Below are 18,948 nucleotides of genomic sequence, written 5' to 3'. Positions count from 1 at the left end.
CTCTGGCCTTCACTCCCCTCTCTTCCCCCACCCAGCACACATACTGCCCCTCCCCCTCAAACACCTTTATACATCCAAGGACATTGCTAAAATAAAATGATCACAACCTGGCCCTCCGGGAACTTCAGTTTTACAGTTTGCCCAGCTCTGATGCTGATAGAATTCACAACCCAGTTCAAGAGAGACAGCCGGAGAGTGAGAGAAAGGAGGCAGACAGCCAGAGACAGAAAGGGATAGAGGGGCTAAGGAGAGAAAACGAGACTTGAAACGGGGTAACCAGAAGAAGTCAGCTGATGCAAAAAGAGAAAGACCTATAATCTGGGAGAGAGAGAGAGAGAGAGAGAGTCTGGAACACGGAGGAGAGGAAGGGACAGGGAAGATGAGAGACTGAGCGAAACCTAAAAGGTAAGAAAGTTGCAGAGAAAGAAAGAGACTGGAAAAAAAGAGAGGGGAAAAAAGAACAGAAAAGAGGCGATGTAGCCAAAAGAACAAAGGGACAGTTGGAGTCAGATGGAGAAAGAGAGGAAAGAGGGTGGCTAAAAGACCAGGAATAAAAAGGAAGGAGCACTAAGATGGTGGCCACGGGCTCAGACCTGGTTGGGAGAAGAGAGGGTGCATGTCCCGCCTGCGAAACCACACTGGAAGAACAGGATGAGAAAAAACCAACACAAACAAACCTGTTCTGTCAATTTAAACTCATTCAAACGACCCTCCAGAAACAACTGGTCAACAGGTTGCAGTGTAATGCTCTAGGGCACCCTGAACACTAACAAAGGGAAAGGGTTCTGTGCTAGTGCCCAGGGAATGTTTACTTTCTCTGCATTCTCAGGCCTGGGAACACCTTTCTCTGTGTTGTCAGTTCATCCTAACCTAGTGTGAGTGCTGTTTGCTAGTACCAGGGAGACATTGCCAGTCTCCGAACTCTGCCCTGCAGTCTCCTCTCCCAGTGTGTGCTGAGGGAACCTCAAACCCCCATACATGGAAGGGCTCACCCCCCCCCCAACTTTCTTCCACACAGCCTGTTGAATATACCATCTGCTATTCAGATGAAGGTCTCCTTCTCTCTTGCCACCTCTCTCTCCTCGCTCACTTGCTCCTTCACACAGCCCCTCTCCCTTCCACTCACACAATCTCTCTGTCACACTGTGTATCCATCTCCATCCATCCAGTCATCTATGGCCTTTCTAACGCACCCATTACTGTAGTTTCTCTCCCCACATTCTCTCCTTCACGCAGTTCATCTCTCTCCCTGCTCACAACTGCCAAATTTGCCTCTCTCCCCCCTTCACAACTCTCTCTCTTCCTCCTCCAACCAATCCTTCTCTTTCCCACACACAGTGCATCTGTCTGTCTCTCCCTCCATCAGTTAATTTCTCTTCCTCGCTCCCACACACTGCCCATCTGTCTGTCCCTCCTTCACACGGTTCATCTCTCTCACCCTCACACACACACACCGGCCCATCTCTGTCTCTCTCTCCCACTTCCACACAGTCCATCTCTCTGTCTCCTACACACCCAGGCCCACGCTCTCTCTCTCCCCTACTGAGAGGAGGCAGCGGCAAAGAATTTGCTGCTGACCGCTGCATTGCTAGGAGGCAAACACATGGCCGGCCTTGTGCAGGCCAGTTTCCGCCTGAGTGCCCCAAGTCACATATCCCCAGCATCATCTCCAGCACTGAGAAAACAGATGGTATAATAAATGAGTGCAGTCTGATGGGGGGGCAAAGGGGTGCCTGCCTGGGACACCCTCCCCCCCCGTGACAGATACACACCAAGCTCAGGCACTGTCCTGATACCAGCTCAGTCTCCTGCCAGACCATAAAGCCAACCAATGCTTAAGCTCTGCACGGGGCCCCAGGTGGACAGCGGCAGGCGTGCATGCCAAGGGATAGGATGTGAAGTTCTTCTTCCAGGCTGTGGCTTTAGACTCCAGAAAGATGGGTGTTAGGTAGGGCCCAGGCAGCTCCAAGGAGATAGGTAGGTGCGGGAGGTGCAATATGGGGGTGCAGGGCACAGGCAGCACACCAAAGGTATGTAGGGACAGCCTCAGCAGCACAAAGGTGGGTGGGAGTTATGGGCAATGCTATAGAAGATGTTGGGAGGCAGCAAGAGGCTGAGGCATATATAACTGCCTGATGTCCAGCAGATTCCTCTTCAGCCACGTGTTCTGCCCCGTCTCTTCTGCAAGCCCCTGTCACTTCTGCTTAGCAGCGTCTCCTATCTCGGTGAATAGTAAAAGCCACACCACTAGGCAGACTCAGGTGACAGGGTCGTCAGCAGTAGCAGTGACTCAATCCTTGCCCAAGAGAAATATCCTGAGGCTTTCAGTAGGTGGGCAGGCCACAGTGGATGGAAAGGGTTTATTTATTCCTCCAAGTTTAGGGGCTTTCCGGTGAGTCATAGCACCACTCTTTCATCCCCAGCTTTTTACCCCACTCAGCTCCATGCTCATTGCCAGACACAGTTCTCCCCTTGACCCCAAGCATCTCCACACAGATATGAGTCCAACCATTATGCTGGCCACAGTCCCCTGAATTCCACAGGTACCCAGCCCCAAGATCCCCACACCAACCCATGGCCAACCTTGTTTCAGCCCACACTCCTCCTGTCCCTACCGCCCAGACATTTTCCCCAAGCCCAGCATAGCCACACTGACCCCAGCCTGAGTATCTTCATGTGAACATCAGCTGTGAAACCCACCATCCCGACACCTCAAGGCTATCTCCCCCAGACCCCATGTTCTGACATCCCCATCAGCTGGCTTTGAACCTGAAGCCTTCCAAACGGCCCTTGAGCCCCATTACTACAAAATGCTCAGGTTGAAACCCCACCCCCACAAAAACAAGCCCTAGCAACATTGAACCAAGTCCACATGAAACTGATGAACTACAAAAAGAGCAGTCAGTGATGCTTCGCTTAGACTTAAAAGACCAAACAACTGAAGCACACACAATAAAATAGGTCTCTCACATGAAGAGCTGGGTGAATTATTTATGGCAAGTAATTTGCTCATTTAATTTAGCCTTTTTTTCTGTTCACAGAATGTCCATGTGGAGATTGCAATTTTCTTGAATTTGTCAATATTTGTTGTTGAGTTCTTTTGCTGTATGACGTGGTCGTGAACAGTCTTTCCTGTGAGTATGCAACACAAAATTCAGGATGTCTGGGTTAGTTGTGATTGGTGACGAGTCATGTGGTTTTGTTTCTGCTCTCTGAATGGGTGAACGTAACGTCTATATTCAGGTTGCTGGGGCAAATAATTCACACATGAATTTACAATTTATTTTCTGCAAGCGTTTGCACGACTGGATCACGGAAATCTTTGGGGAAAGCAAAATACAATAGAGCTGCAGACGTGGCCAGAGATAACTGATGTTTTAATTCAAGCAAATATTTGTGGAAAATATTTGTTGATATCGGCCCAGCTCTATTCAGGGGCTTTATACACTGTGACAATGATTTCAATCCACCTCTCCACCATAGCTACGCTGACTCTCACCGCCGTGTTCTCAGCCCCTACCACTGTACATTTTCCAGCTCCAGGTCCCCAGGCCCCAGCATCCTCTCCTCTATGCTTTGCTCCCTGATCCCGGTACCATTGCCTGTAGCTCCAACTTCCCCATGTTGACCCTACTCTTGTTAGCTGAGACCCACATTATTGTCCTTGATATGACTCAGGCCCACACCCTTGAGACTACATGCATCGCCTCAGCCTAACATCACCACCAAAGTCCCAACACCTCCACGCTGACCCTTGCATGGCCACCCCTTGCTCTGACTCTGGCACTGATCATCTTGAGCCCAACCTGTCACTACCATATCCTTTGCAGTTATGACATCTCCACACAGACCCTGTTCCAGACATACCAACCTGGAGCGTACCCTTGTTGAGCCTGACTCCAACATCAAAACCCAAAACTGGAGCATTGGTCTCCTCTGTCCTGTTTCCTGAAGTTCTCCCTCTTGCCAGGACAGAGGTTGGTCATTCCTTCTTCCATTCTATTCTCCACAGTAAACTCCATGAATTGGGCCAAATATTGGTCTTTCCCCATGTATCTCCTTCCACTCAATTCCCCTGGTGCCCTCAGTGAGGTGGGAAAGAGATTCACTCCTTCCTGCATATTCTCTTTCCCCTTTGCTCTTGCAATTCCCCTGGTTGTCTGAGACACAGAAGTTGATCTCTCCTCTGCATATTCTCCTCTGCCCACTACCCCTTGCTCCTTCAGTGCCCCTTGCTGGTGGGATAGGCATTGGGTATTTTTCCAGTACTCATGCAGAGTGATTACAGGCTCCACATTTCTCCAGTTGACGCATGTCTGGCTGGAGGGAACTTCATCAAACTGACCCCATCCCTGACCCCAGCCTGACATGCAAGGTCTGTCACATTTCCCCTATAAACATTGCCAGATTTGGATTTGATCTCAGAGACCAGGGAAAAGAGCAAATCCAGGCTTCACTGACAAACAGCTCCAGGGGAGGAGTTATGTGAGGCTGTGACAGAAGAATGAGAGAAACTCCCCCAAGGGGGAAAAAAAATAACTCCAAGTCAGAATGAGAAGAGCAGTGTCTGTGAACGTTACATTGCAGCAACCCCAGCAGAGCCAGGACTAGGCTGCCAGTGCTTAGCCAGGGGCCATCCTGCCAGGGGAATACACCTTGGACAGAGCAACACCCTTGGGCTTTCAGGGCAGCCTGGCTGGGAATCGGGACTCAATGACCCGCTCAAGAGCATTTCTTGGAAAGGACTGGGAAACCTTAAGTGCGAACGAGCAGCTTCCCCCCACCCACCTTGTTGTTCTGGGTCAAGAACCATGAGCCAGTGGCCAAGAGGACAGGATTCTCAAGGCAAGATGACAACAGTAGGAGGAAACAACATTCTGACTGTGGAGGGAAGATGGGCCCTCAGGGTAAAGGGGAGGATGGGTCTGTGAACACAGCCCTCTAATAGTTCCTCCTCAGCCCTCCGCCTCAGTTCTGAAAGTTCGGGCACTCCCTAAATACAAAACAGCACAGCCCCAGGACCCTGTGCCTGGTGAGCCTGGAGCGCAGTCCACCAGATGGAAAAACTACTTGATAAGAACAGGCATAGTTGACAGCTGTCCATTAAGAGAGACTGGCAAGGAATCAGATATCCGCTCAGGTTGTGGGAGAGGTGACTGACAATGCAGGGGGAGCCGAGTCCCCAGGACTGACAGTGGGAAGAATGGAAATGTCTCTCTGCTGCCAGCAGGGGACTCATCACAGTGGAGGTCCAAGCACAGAGGGATAGGAAGGCAGGATGGCAACTGGAAGCAGTTCCCACCTGAATGTTTTAGGTGTGGTGCCGAAAGCAGAGCCCTCAGCCTTGAGCAAAAGACAAAGTCAAAACTGCACAGAGACTAGAAATGAAGTGTTTTCCCCTGTTGTCAGCACCTGCATCAGGCTCGGGGTTTCTCTTGAGAGGCAGTTCCTAATTGGGATGGATTATACATTTCTTGCTGGGGCCTGCCCAGCACCCAGTTTAATTGCTATTTTACAGCTTAACCCCTTTTGTACTCCCCAGACACAGTACCCTCTCCCTTTCCCTCTCCCTTTCAACCTCAACAACATTGCGCCTTCTGCCATTCTTGTCTACAGGGTCAATCCTGCCCAAGATATGAATTGTACAAAGGAACCTTAGCCAAAGGAGTCAATGGACATAACAGACCAAACCCATCCCTTGCTGTCAGTGAAGTTATACTAGGATGAATTTGGGCCAAATAGTATATTAATCTAGCATCATTATCTACAAGATGTCCTTTCTGAATGTTTGAGACCCTCAGCTTAATTAATGGTCTTGAAGAATCTGCTCTGACCTCCCTGTCTCAGGGTGTTCAACCATTTATTACAGAGCAGCAGGGACTGTTCCATTGTTGAGCTTGAAGGCAAACTTCTCATTGTAAGCTCCGTTTTTAAATTCCCACCACCTTCTGCAAGAGAAGCTGATCTTCCTGACATTCTACCTGCTGCAGCTTATTCCAGGGTAGAATGTTTCTGGGACGTGTGGTGAAAATCAGGAGTTTTAACATTTTTAAATTATACTGGAAGCTCCCTTTTGAAAATGTGTGCAACCATTTTCGGCTCATCTCTCCAAAATGCTTTGGTCTAAAAACTCCAGATTTGTTTTTCTTTCATTAACCTTGCTGAGAAGAAATGCCACTTGGTTTTCTGGGACAGTTAGTGGGGCAATGACAAAGACAGATAACATAAACAACCTGTGATATTTCATACTAAGGTGAGCAGCGAAAGAGCTAACGAGGGGCTTAGTGAAACAGGGTTATGAAAATGAGCCACTGGAAAGCTGAGAGGGGAGCTTGGAGAAGAAAAAGAAGTGCTTGCTCAGCCATGAAGCAAATAGGAAAAAGGAGACTGAAGGATTATGTACTGTTGAAAGGAACTTGGTATATTCAGGACTATTTAATTTTTACCCTGAAGAATTTCTAGCTGTCCTGGTATGGCTGGGACTGTCCTGGGTTTTAAAAATCCACCCTGGAAATTGAGAGTCCTGCACAGTTAGAGGAAGCAGTAGAGTTGCAGGGAGACAGCAAGGTTTCTTGCTCAGCAGGCAGCCTCTCTACCGCCCTGCTCACTGCTCTCCCCTCTGAATGCAAGCCACGGAACTGCGACAGGAGCAGAGAACACAACCCATGGGGAAGAGGTGATGGCAGGTCAACCCTTCAAAGGGAGGAATGTAGGTTTGACTGTGATCACAGAAGGCACGGGGAACCCAATATGGGCCCCAGACTCTTCCCTTACACATCCCATGCACCCAGCTGCTCCAGGCTCCCCCCGCAGCCCACCTAGCTACCCCAAGCTCCCTCATGCACAGACATACTGAGCATCCACAGCCTCCTTGCCACAACAAACCCACAAGCTCTCAGGCACCCCTTCTCCACGCCACTACCAACCTCCCCAGCTGGGCCACGTTTACACTAGGAAAACAAGCTGACATGTTTTAAAATACGAGAGCAGACAGGATAGAATGCCTCTGAAACACATTAGCTAAATATAGTCAAACCGAAGTTCCTCCGTTTGGAGGACCATGACCAGCTAACGTTTTAAAAGACATTAAATCATGTCTACATTAGTGCTCAAAATGTGTGTCGAAACAGGTTAGCCACCATGTTTTAAACACAACCCGTTTTCTTACTCTAGACATGGCCTGTGGGAAGAGGAAAAGGGGCAGCAGATGAATCCCTACAGCTAGCTAGTTAGACTACACATTTTCACTCTCAGGCAATACATCTTTCCCTGAATGGGATGCATTTTTCTTCACTAACCCAGAGGAAGCAGCTACCTTATAAATCACCAATCAGCACTGTAAGCATTCTTCTAATTAGATTCTCCAGCTTTTGCTTTCATTCAGTGAAAAACATTCACCCAGCTCCATTTTACAGACTGTTTATTAAGAGCTATTTGCAGCATTGTTGTAGCTGTGTTGGTCCCAGGATATTAGCGAGACAAGGTAAGTGAGGTAATATCTTTTATTGGACCAACTTGTGTTGGTGAGACAGACAAACTTTTGAGCTTACACAGAGCTCTTCTTCAGTCATTAAGAGCTATGGCAGGCTTTTCCTGGGGCAGATAGAAAGGCGTTCCCAGATAAAAATCACATGGGTTTCCCCTTATCTTCCATCCCCAAGGTATTAATCCTCCATAGATCATGCCACAGGTGGCAAAGATACACTTGGAAAAATATTTCAAATATGAAAAGATCCATCGTGTAACAGAAGCACATTACTAGTAAAACTGTAGTAGAAGCCATCGAATCAAAGTGAGCCTTTAGTTCTAAAGTTCTTTGACTAACTCAACACAGTATTAAAAATAATTATATCTTATTCACAGCAGCTGGAGGTGGCTGGCTCCTGCCTCCACATCTCCTACTTAGATGCATTACATCCAACCCACTAAGAGCAGAGATTCCTAGAAAGCTTGTCTCAGAGAAATGACTCAGTGCATACCCCAGAAAAATCAGTACCCCTTAGCCAAGGGAAGATGTTGTGACCTTGGAAGCAGAAGAGACTCGCTGCAATTGTCCCTCTTCTGGAATAAAAGAGCTACATCCTATCTTGAACTGCACAGATGTTTTGCCTAACTGCAGTGCATCTCCTTGCACTGGAGATCTGAAAGGGTTCTCACACATGCTACATCAGGATTATATTAGAAACAAGAATTCTACCTAGAGATGTTGCCCCTCCCCACACCAAACCTCAACAAGTCCCTCTGCTGGCTCAATAGTTTAGAGCCAGGTGGCCTCTTTCTCTTTCTGTGTCCTGTATGCACTAGTGATACCTGAACCAAGTGATCAGCTAGGAAATGTGAGAATGGATGGTGAAAACTGAACAACGAAATGAGGTTCTCATTTGACCAAGAGACTGGAAAACTGGACCTAGCGAGGAGTTGCCACTACTGAATTTACTCAGCAACACCCCCCACATCCCAAATACACAAAACAAAGGCAAGTTGGGGGTGGGGAGGAGAACATGGGGAGAGAGAGCAGGAGAAATTATCTATTTGAAATCCTGAGGACCCCTCCTCAGGATAAAGGGCCGTCCCTAGGGGGGTGTGGGGTCCAGGACAGAAGTGATGGATTCGTCTCTTCCGGGACCGACCATGCCGGCCAATCGCACTGGCCTACAGGGTCCCCCAAAGTGCGAGGCCTGGAGTGGTCACCCCAATTCACCCTATCCAAGGGATGGCTCTGATCTGGGAGGTGGGGAAGGAAGGTAGGAGCACAATTCTTGCTCACTACAACACAGTGGCATCTTCTTGGGCACGTTTGTGACCTGGGACCAGCAGAGGGCACTGCATTACCAAGTTATGAGAGGTACAGGGGAAAAGTTCCTGGCAGCCAGACAGCTTCTAACAGGGAGAGAAAATGAGCCAAGTCAGAGTAAGAACTCGACTCTGAGAAGTCAGAAACATAGATTAGGGTCACAAACTATGTCAACAGTGCAGTGGGCTCCAAGCTGATTAACCTGGGAACATCACGTAACCCAAGCCCCAATCTGTAGGCACATCTAAGAACGATTCCTGAGTCAAGAAGAATCCCTGCAGATGCCACAATTGCTGAGCACATCTCAACAGGCTCTGGGCCTAAAGTCTATTCCAGCCCTGCTAGTGAATATGCTTTCCACGTGTAAGGCCTTCCGCAGTCCTATTCCCTTCAGATATATGTCAGTGCTGGGCTGTCCAATGTGAGAAATGTCCCATTAGCCTCCCTACTCCTTCCCCATCTCAAAAACCCCACCAAATCATCTGACCCTTGTTTCTAGCAGAAAAGCCATTCTGACAAAGGATGGGGCAATCTCAAAGCAGAAGGCTGGCAATTTCCATTCTGTAGCCCCCCCAACTATCCAACAGATTTTTATGGAGAAGAAAACCAAGTCCGGAGACATGAAAGAAACACCAGGTCTCAACCTCAGAAAGGCTGCCTTTCCCCATATTTATTTCCGGTTTAATCTGAATGGTCAGGAAATGGTCACAAGGGGGGAAAAAAAAAATCTCATCTCTCACTTTCTCTCCATCTTCCAGTCTGCGGGATTCTAGGCATCAGGGTGTTTCCAGACTAAAAGATACCCCACAGGGGCTAAGCAAGTTGCTATACCCAAGGCCCTCACACTAGTGAGTGAAAGGTTTCCACTTTCTCTCTGTACAGTCGGTGGAATGAGTTTGCCAATATGTGGAATGGGGCTTCGATGTTCTCCATCTCCTTCTGTAAAGAGAGAAGAGAGGATGTGAAAAATAGATGGAGGAAGCATTGAACTATTTCTACTCTTATCTGCTCAATAAAAAAAACCCACATTTATACTGGGAGTGGATTAAATGATAAAGGATTGTAACAGAGCCCCCAAAAGAGAATTCGCCCACTTCCACAGATGGAGAAGAGAGAAGACACTCACCACTGATGTCTCACAGTATTGTAGGCCATGGTTCTCAGCCCACTCCTGTGCCTGTTTCTGCTCCACAACTCGTCGACCAATCAGGTCTGTTTTATTTCCCACTAAAACACCTACAAAAAATGTGAAACAAAGGAAAAGAAAAAAAGAAATGCTGAATTGTTAGCAATAAATACCGGAAAACCTGGTGGGTGAGTTAGAAAACAGGGGAGGAAAAAAATTGGATTGCTAGACTATGGCTGCTTAAAGAAGGTGCTAGAGAGGACAGCAAGGAAATCACCTGGAATATGCATGGAATATGCACTTCCCTGGTCTGTCTTATTAACAGACTGGGTGAGTTGGAGGAAGCCATGCCTGGTTTGGATTTAAGATAATGCTTTATGCCACATCTCAATGGGAAGAGACGCTGCCACAAAACATGAGAATAGGTGCAAAGAATCTCACCATCTCCTACCTGGAAGGTGCATTCCAAGTGTCTGTGCTCTCAGCTTCTCCAGCCACTTGGCACAGTTGTTGAAAGACTGTTCATTGGTGACATCATACACAATACACAGGGCATTGGGCTGCTCCCACTGTACATCAAGAGGGAGATATTGTCAGCTCTAATGAAACTGGTGTGACCAATGGTCAATACATCCCCAGAGAAGAAGTGTCTGTACCGGAAATACATTCCAGGACAGGAATAAAAGGAGTCTTATATAATGAGACCTCACGCCCAATTAGCTGACCCTATGCATCAAAATTAGATGATACAATGCAAAGGTCTCTAATGTAGGGTGGGGGCAGAGACACACTTGCTGGAGTGTGAAAAGTCAAGGGCAGTTCTATATCCCATTAGAAGGCAGAGTCTATGTGGAACAGAAAGATCAGGCTGAAGGCAAAAATCTGATATACTAGAATTGGCAAAATGGAAGTTCCTCTAAAAATGCCCATAAAAAAACAAAAACATCCACACAGTTATCTCAGTTTAGCATTCCCATTTCTTTTTAAGAGCCAAAGGAGCTTCCTCTGGGATCCCACCTCCCTTCCTTTGGAACAGATTCCCTACAGTACTGTTCCAAGTTTCAGAAAATAAAGGAACAGGGGTCATAGGTAACCGAGAGGGGTTTCTCCCACTCAGGCCAAGGCTTGCTACATCTGCCAGACTGGGTAGCTCAGATCCTTTTCACAGCAAAAGCACCTCTTGAGGAACAAGACGACTATTACATGATACTTACCAGTTTCTCCATCATCTCAGAAAATAGTTCTTTCCCCGCTGAGTCAAAAAGGAAGAGTTCCTGAAAGCAGAAAGAAGGTTTTTGCATGGAAGACCATGAAAAGGATCTGGGGATTATAGTGGATCACAAACAGAATACGAGTCAGCAGTGAGATGCAGTTGAAAAAAAAAAGGCTAATATCACTCTGGGGGGTATTAACAGGGATGCTGTTTGTAAGACATAGGAGGTAGCTGTCCCACTCTACTCGGGACAGTGAGGCCTCAGCTGGAGTATTGTGTCCAGAGAAGGGCAACAAAGATAACAGGTTTAGAAAACCTGACTATGAAGAAAGGTTAAAGAAACTGGGCATGTTTAGTCTTGAGAAAAGAAGACTGAGGGGGGGACCTGATAACAGTCTTCAAATATGTTAAGGATTGTTATAAAGAAGATGGTGATCGATTGTTCTCCATGTTCACTCAAGGCAGGACAAGAAGCAACGGGCTTAATCTGCAGCAAGGGAGATTTAGGTTAGATATTAGGAAAAACTGGCTTAACTACCCTTGTAGTTAGAAGTAGAACAAGCTTCCAAGGGAGGCTGTGGAATCCTCATCATTGGAGGTTTTTAGGAACAGGTTGGACCAACGCTTGTCAGGGATGGTCTAGATTAATGGGGTCCTGCCACAGCACAGGGAATTAACTTGATGGTCTCTTGAGGTCCCTTCCAGTCCTACATTTCTATGATTCTATGTGGGGAAAGGTTTGGGAGGTGTATACTAGAAGCTGTCACACTTGCTTCTTGTACAACCACAGCAACATAGCCTCATGCCTCAGTGGCTAAGCTCACACGCTCCGCAGTGCACCTAGCCCAGAGGGCAAGTGCAAAGCAGTAGCTGGATTTCCTGCATAAACAGTGAAAAGTTCTACTCCGCAGTGCACCAGGCCTTGTCTCCACTCCGAGCACCAACTAGATCTGTGGAACAAGAGACTGGGATGCTAACCTGAGTATACCTATATCTTAATGGTAGTGCAGAGCATTAACACATAGCATTCTGGATAGGGCTTAGTCTCCACTGTTCTAGGGAATTGGAATTATACCTGGGTATCCTACATGGCAGTGCAGGGCCCTAACTGGATTGCTGAGAGCTTCAGTTTAAAAAGTCATGTTGCAGTTGAATATGTAAACATGTATGTTTTAAAAATAAGTTATCACTGGAAAAAATCAGCTATTGTGCATAATTATTTTAATTTATTATTTGAATTATTTTAGCACATGAGCAGTGTATCAGGTTTTCAACTTAATATTCAGGTAAACCTCTGGTGAGTCCATCCCAAGGGAATGAGACATATCAGACATCCACGTAATAGATGGACTGTGTGGACTGAAGATCTCCTTCTGTCCCTATTTGTGACACAGTAGGGCTCACCACACTATCACTTGTCTCTGGAACAGATACAGTCTTCACCAACAGTTCCACGCCCGTCGTCTGTCAAGCAGAACCAGGAAAACATTGATCAGCAGGGATTGTAGAGGCCTGTCCACTTACACACTATGCTCTAGGGTGCAGCAATCGTCTTAGATCACCAGAATACCATCAAACTGAGACTGTGGAGAACCAACTTCACAATAACACTTCCTAAAGTCCTAATAACAAACTTTCTTACATGTTGTATGCAGTATTTTTGTAGCTGTGTTGGTCCCAGGATATTAGACAGACAGGGTGGGTGAGGTAATATCTTCTATTGCACCAACTTCTGGTGGTGAGACAAACAAGCTTTTGAGCTTATACAGAGCTCTTCTTCAGGATCTTGTCTCTCTAAACTTTCTTACAATCAAAGATACTGTCAACCCCTAGAGACTTGCTCACATGGGGAAAGGCGACAGAAAAGAACTAGCCTCTGGAGATTTGCTCACATACCAGGATATTGGTTGACAACTTCAGATCTAGAGCTGGATCAATACTCACTGGTTCCTCTCTGCTTGGCTGCTCCAAAACATCCCCCTGAATCCTCTGCACTGACCATATGATCCTTCACAGGTGCTTTGCTGAAGCTGGCACATAGGATTCTGGGGTCCTCTTTTTATGCCTCTTCGACTTTCTCTCTCCCTCCCCCAACCTCTTTTCCTTTTCGTCTCTTCTATTTCTATTCTCCAGTTTTCCTTTTGGTCTTTATTTCAAGACATGTGACAGGACTTATTTTTCATCCTGCTTCTGTACACCTATCACCATTAATATTTTTTATATGGAAGGGCTGCAAACTGCATCTTCTTCGTCTTAGAATGGTTTCTTAAGATTTCAAGAGCTTGGGGCCATGGAGCATATTTTCATGTTTGTATAGTGAAGAGCATACATTTCACACTCAGATATTCTACTTGGAGTAAGAAGCTTCCTCCTGCAGCAAGCCATTTTCCCTTGGAGCTCCCTGAAAATGGGAAATTGTCTAAGACCCCACTAGCCTGTGAAAATTCTGATACAGAAGGAAACTATCGCAATTAGTTTATTCTGTGTTAAACTTTGAAGCCAACTCCCTAGGTATATGGAAATCTACTATGATGTTAGTCAGCTTCTCTTTACAACCTGGTATCTATAAGTATTTTGAAAGAAAACCCTACTAGACACCCCCTTTAATGCATCAGTGTACAGGTTTGTCAATAGCTAAAACCAGCCCTCAATAATTCATCCTGCTTGGAGTTTCCTATTCCTCACTCATGGAGTTTTAGAGAAGTCACTCGATGGCAGACTGAGCCTGGTGTCCTCCCTCAATCCCTGTCCTGGATGTATCAACCCACAAAGCTTACCAGTGTGTAGTTTTTCTGGAAATGAGCTCCATCATTGCAGAACATCTGGGCCAGGGCACTCTTCCCTACTGCTGAGTCACCTGCATGACCAAAACACTTTGTTTAGTTGTGGATGGACAGTCTCATTTCCCCTCCCTTCAGTCCTGTTCCCACCAAATCCCCAAAAGAACTTTTGGTTACCTGCATTTGCAATTTTACTCATACCAGTCACTACAGGCAAGAAAGCCAGAAAAATCAATAGGACAATTGTCTAAGTGGTGAAATGAGTGTTGCTATTGCATGTGCAGAGCTGGCTTTAGGTGTCTACAATATCCATGGCTGAGAGGTCCCTAAACATCAGGGCAGACTTGCCATTTGTTCTGAAATTCACAGGTCAGTGCTGTGTCTTTTCTAGCATGAACAATTAAAGATTCCCAAACCTATTCAGGCATACCTTAATGTGAAGACAAAAAACTGTGGAATAGGATGGGAGAAGGAGCTGTGATAGGAGACTTTCCTCTCTCAAGATTACATATCTTCCCAAATCCAAATATGTTTGTGGGACGATCGGGTCATTCATGCTACTGAAGAATTGCAAGAGGATGGCAGTGTTCTCCTATGAACCCTCCCCCACTTAGCAGGTGTTGCCCCTGCTGGGAGATGCTAAGCAACTCCTGCTGCAGATGGTTGGTTAGCTCCATCCTGGACATAAGGGAAGTGAGTGTCACTCTCTAGAGCGAAAAGGCCTCCTGATTCATACCCATAAAAGCTGGGTGCAGGGACAGTAGGGAGATGGCTTGTGCTGCCCCTATTTTGGGGATGCCAGGTGCTGGTTTGGCCCTCGAGTGTAGGTTACCCCCCAGGGCTGCCCTAATTTAGGCTCCTGCTGTAATAGTCCCTATGGGCCATAGCAGTGGCACCGAATTGCTGGATCTTAAGAATGCACAGGCTACTCCCTGGAACATGCTCTACAACAGGACCTCCTGTGAAGCTGGCATAGAGCTGTCCTGATGATCCCACAGGATATACTCCTACTTTCCTCCTCCTTTGTGCTGGCCTACCCAGTGCAAAGGGTATAGAGGTCTAGGCTGAACAGTTCATAAGGAGGGATTCTAGGAAGCAACCAAGCCTGGAATTAATATTTTGTGTTGAGTTACTTTGTTAATAAAGCTGAATCCAGGAATGGGGTAAGTTTTGACCTTACCATAGTGTGTACACACTGTGTTTTGAGGCAGAATGGGAATGCTACACATATCTGGAGCAGGAGAGTATTCTGGGTAGTGACACTTGCTCACAGAATCATAGGCCAAATTTAGCCCTGCAGTAAATATATTTAATACTAGTAGCTGAAAGCCTATGCTATTGCATGGGTATACTTCATAGTCATGTGTGTGTAAAAAAAAAAAAAAAAAAAAGGCTGAAAATGGAGCTCGTTTCATGAGCTGTGTTGCAACGAGCAAGGGTGCTATTAGTACATGCTCCCAAAGTTTGTGTTCACACCTGCTCCACCTCTTTGTTACCCCAAGTAGTGTTATTCCCACCTTCTCTGATTAGCTGTCACATTCGGACTGCCACAGAACCTTTGGACTCCAACTTTCCACCTGGTTCTCACAGGGACCAGTGCTGACTGAACCGGGTGATATTCTGAACAAGAGCTCTCAACCATGCTTGTAGCTGTTTCCTTTGCTTCACAGTGAAGTCTAGAATGTCTGCTGAATCAGAGTCACAATCTTGAAATCCTATTATATAGATAGCTGTACCTGCTTATACTAGGGCTGAATTGGGGCCACAAATTAAGATGGAAATGCCCTGTAAGGTCATGGAGTTCACTTCACAACAGCTTCTTAAGAAGGCAGTACATGAACCAATAAAGTTTGGGAACCGCCGATCTAGTTCAACCTTGACCAATTCAGGATTGTTCCCTACAGTATGTTCTCTTGTGCTTTGACCAGTCTATTGTTTCCCTGGGGAGGCTAATGCATAGTTTAATAGACCATAATAGACCATGTTTCATGACATGATGCTTCTTCACACCCTGTCCCAAACTGCAGAAAGTTCTTTTGTTTCCACCTCTCAGTGCAAATTCTTATCTAATTTGGTATCTTATTTCAGACTGATTGCCCCATTAGTGAGACAAGGTAGGTGAGAGAATAGCTTTTATTGTACCAGCTTCTGATAGTGAGACAAGCTTTCCAACTTACACAGAAATCTTCTTCAGGACCTGAAGAAGAGCTCTGTATATGTGCCAAAGCTTCTCTCTCTCACCCTGGGCTCAGCTGACACAGTTCTTAGGAAAAATTAAGCCTGAATTTAATGCAACTGGAAAAGTAAACTATGTACATTGATTTGTTGCTCTGCCCTTTGAGTACTAATTCTATTTCATGTATTGAAACAGGATTATTGGATCGTTTAGCAACAGTGTTGGGAAAATAAATTGTTTTGTGAGGATACAAAAGGAACAGAAGCTGGGCCAATAAGATATTACCTCACCCATCTTGTCTCGCTAATATCCTGAGACCAACAACAACACTGCATGCCCCATTAGTGACATTCTTCTCTTCCCTTGCTCCATTCTTTCCCCTCACTCCAATCCATCATTATACTTTTTTATTACAGTAATTTAATATTGCCTGCCTTTTTCCTTTCGTTTAGTCCCATCTTTCCACCATTGCTCCCTGTGCTATTCCTAATGTTACTAATTCCATTGCCCTCCAGTACCTTCCCCATTTCTCTAAAAAAAAAAATATATATATATCAAATGCTGTTTACCACCCTCTTTAAAAACACTCCCTTCACCATCTAACTACTGCCCTATCCTTAACCTTCCCTTTTTCTCAGCAAATAGCTCACAACAATATTCTTGACTGTAAATCTTCCCTGGAAATAACAAAGGAATCATTGTCCATCATATAGTTAACAATCTCCTTCTTCTGCTAATGAACACTCTTTTTCTCTTTTCATTCACCTTGACCTCTGTGCAACTCTCAGCAATGTAAGCCACTCTCTCCTCCACATGAGTAGGTACATGTGAGTTTTTTGTTCCCTCCTCTGATGTTTATGCTCCTACCTAATTGTGTTATTTCTCCCCCTTTAATTCATTGTGGCTCCTCTTCTGTGTTAAGACCCTTCCCCTTCGAAGGTTCCTGAAGCCAGCAGGGAAGTGAGAATCTTTCATTTTACCTAGCCCCTTTCATCATGGACATAAATTGGGGGAACATGGGGGATGTTACCTCCCCCCTCCTCAAACTGCAAGCCTCAACAGGCATGGAATTTGCACCCCATGCATGACCCTGTTGGTTTGGCTAGAGCTGCGCCCCCCAAAATAGAAGTGAAACTACACCTATGCCTTTCAGTCATCTTATCTCTACATTTGATGTCTTGCTTCTATTATGTTTGATAGCATTCAACTGTACATACGTCTTAACCTTCCACAGTCTGTCATGGCCAAACCAACTTGCAGGTTTACCTCAGCTTCTTTCAGGTTAACTTGTGCTTCTCTTGAGCAAGAGCAGCCTCCTCAGACACATCTGCCTTTTTTTTTTACTTTCAACTTGACTAACACCATACTTTTTTTCTTGTTTGAAATCATGGAATCATCTTTATTCCTGACACAATTTTTATTTTCATCACTAATGGGAATGCTCCTACTTATTTCATGAAGCTGGTCTTAGCTCCCTGCTCCGCTTCTCTTGCTCTTCCTGTCACGTCATCTTTCCATTGTTGTGAAGAGAGCTCTCTCTTTGATCTTGCATCTTTTTTTCCCACTGGCTCTCCATCATATTTCATCTGAAAACATCCTTCTTCATCTGTACCTCTCATATCGTTACCCTCTGCTTTTTATAGACTGTAGTTAAATACAGTTGTAACTGAAGTACAATTGGTATGAAGGCTGCTGTACAAAATGAAGCAGTGTTGTTGAGGCACTCTGATCTAGTGGACAGGGCACTGGACAGGGAGTCAGGAAACCTGGGATCTGTTCACTGCTCTACTAGTGACCTGGCATGTGACCTTGGGCAAATCACTTCCCCTTTCTGTGCCCCATTCCACCGTATCTATTTAGATAGCAAGTTGTTTGGGCCAGGGACTGTCTCTATTTGCATGCACAGCACCTAGTGCAATGCAGCCCTGATCTCACCTAATGGGCACTTGAGCTGCTACCATAATATAAATAACAGCTAACACTAACAACATGGCGAGAGATCGGTGTAGGCTTGGCAAGACAGTCAATTGCCTGGTCAAATAACATCAATTCACTGGTCAGCTGACCACATAGCATTTGGCCACTGTCAACTACTGCAGCAGGAGGTGGTGGTCTATCTTTTTCATTTGAGTGCTGGGGCAATTTTTTCCTTGCATTGTTCGGAGTTAAAATAACTCAGCTGAGTAACTTCATTTTTGTGAGTAGGTCTAAGTATGTAGGGTTCCTGGAGATCACAGAGTCTTGCTGTCTTTCATTACCGTTCTCATAAATCAGTGTTTTAAAACATTGGACCATTTTGGCCATTACTCGACCCCTCAGCTGACCCATTATTTTGGGTCAGGAGGAACAGCCAACCCCATGGACTGTAGCAAGGCTTAATTTATAATGAAAGAGGTGCTGTGGCTCAAGCAATTATTTTACAGTTATAACTGATGTAGCAAACCCAGAGATGCCGGGGGCTCAGTCTTGGCACAAATTAAGCACTAGACTCCAGATGACAAGCTCACCTGTCAGGATGCACTTTGCAGCTAGTTTCACCATGCTCTGTGCTGCAACAAGGGGAACCGGGGACTGTTCCTGGGGGGTCACGGCGATGATGACTGAAGCCCTGTCTCAAGAGAGAGACCCCAGGGTGCTGGAGCCTGTGGGGGAAAAGAGCCTTAAACAATCACCAAAGGGCTGAGCAGGGGCGAGTCAGCAGGTGGGACCTGGGTGAGGTGGGACTTGAAAGCCCCAGCTGTGGGGGCAGCGGGTCCTAATGGGCAAGAGGGATGCAGAGGGGGAGGGCAGGTCTCGAGGGGGAAGGTTCCGAGGGGAGTGGGGTGCAGAGGGGGAGGGTGGGCTCTGAAGGGGAGGGTG

General features: G+C 46.2%; 1 protein-coding gene across 3 annotated transcripts in view; it reads right to left on the bottom strand.

Moving 5' to 3' along the window:
• Positions 1–9,433: 9,433 nt before the first annotated feature.
• Positions 9,434–18,948, bottom strand: part of IFT27 (intraflagellar transport 27) — a 15,326-nt gene continuing 5,811 nt past the window's right edge. For 2 of the 3 annotated variants that reach the window (XM_034777501.1, XM_034777495.1), the window contains exons 2-8: positions 18,597–18,731; positions 13,911–13,990; positions 12,538–12,597; positions 11,135–11,194; positions 10,372–10,489; positions 9,921–10,030; positions 9,434–9,733 (exon numbers count right to left, since the gene is read on the bottom strand). In XM_034777501.1, coding sequence (XP_034633392.1) covers positions 9,635–9,733; positions 9,921–10,030; positions 10,372–10,489; positions 11,135–11,194; positions 12,538–12,597; positions 13,911–13,990; positions 18,597–18,630 — 561 coding nt within the window. In that variant the 5' untranslated portion in view covers positions 18,631–18,731 and the 3' untranslated portion in view covers positions 9,434–9,634. The remainder of the gene's footprint in view (positions 9,734–9,920; positions 10,031–10,371; positions 10,490–11,134; positions 11,195–12,537; positions 12,598–13,910; positions 13,991–18,596; positions 18,732–18,948) is intronic. The other variant, XM_034777509.1, reaches the window with a different exon arrangement.

Source organism: Trachemys scripta, chromosome 1 (genome assembly GCF_013100865.1).
Source record: "Trachemys scripta elegans isolate TJP31775 chromosome 1, CAS_Tse_1.0, whole genome shotgun sequence".
Taxonomy (NCBI): Eukaryota; Metazoa; Chordata; order Testudines; family Emydidae; genus Trachemys; species Trachemys scripta.
The sequence above is the reverse complement of the archived record's forward strand: the minus strand, read 5'-3'. Positions and strand labels throughout refer to the sequence as shown.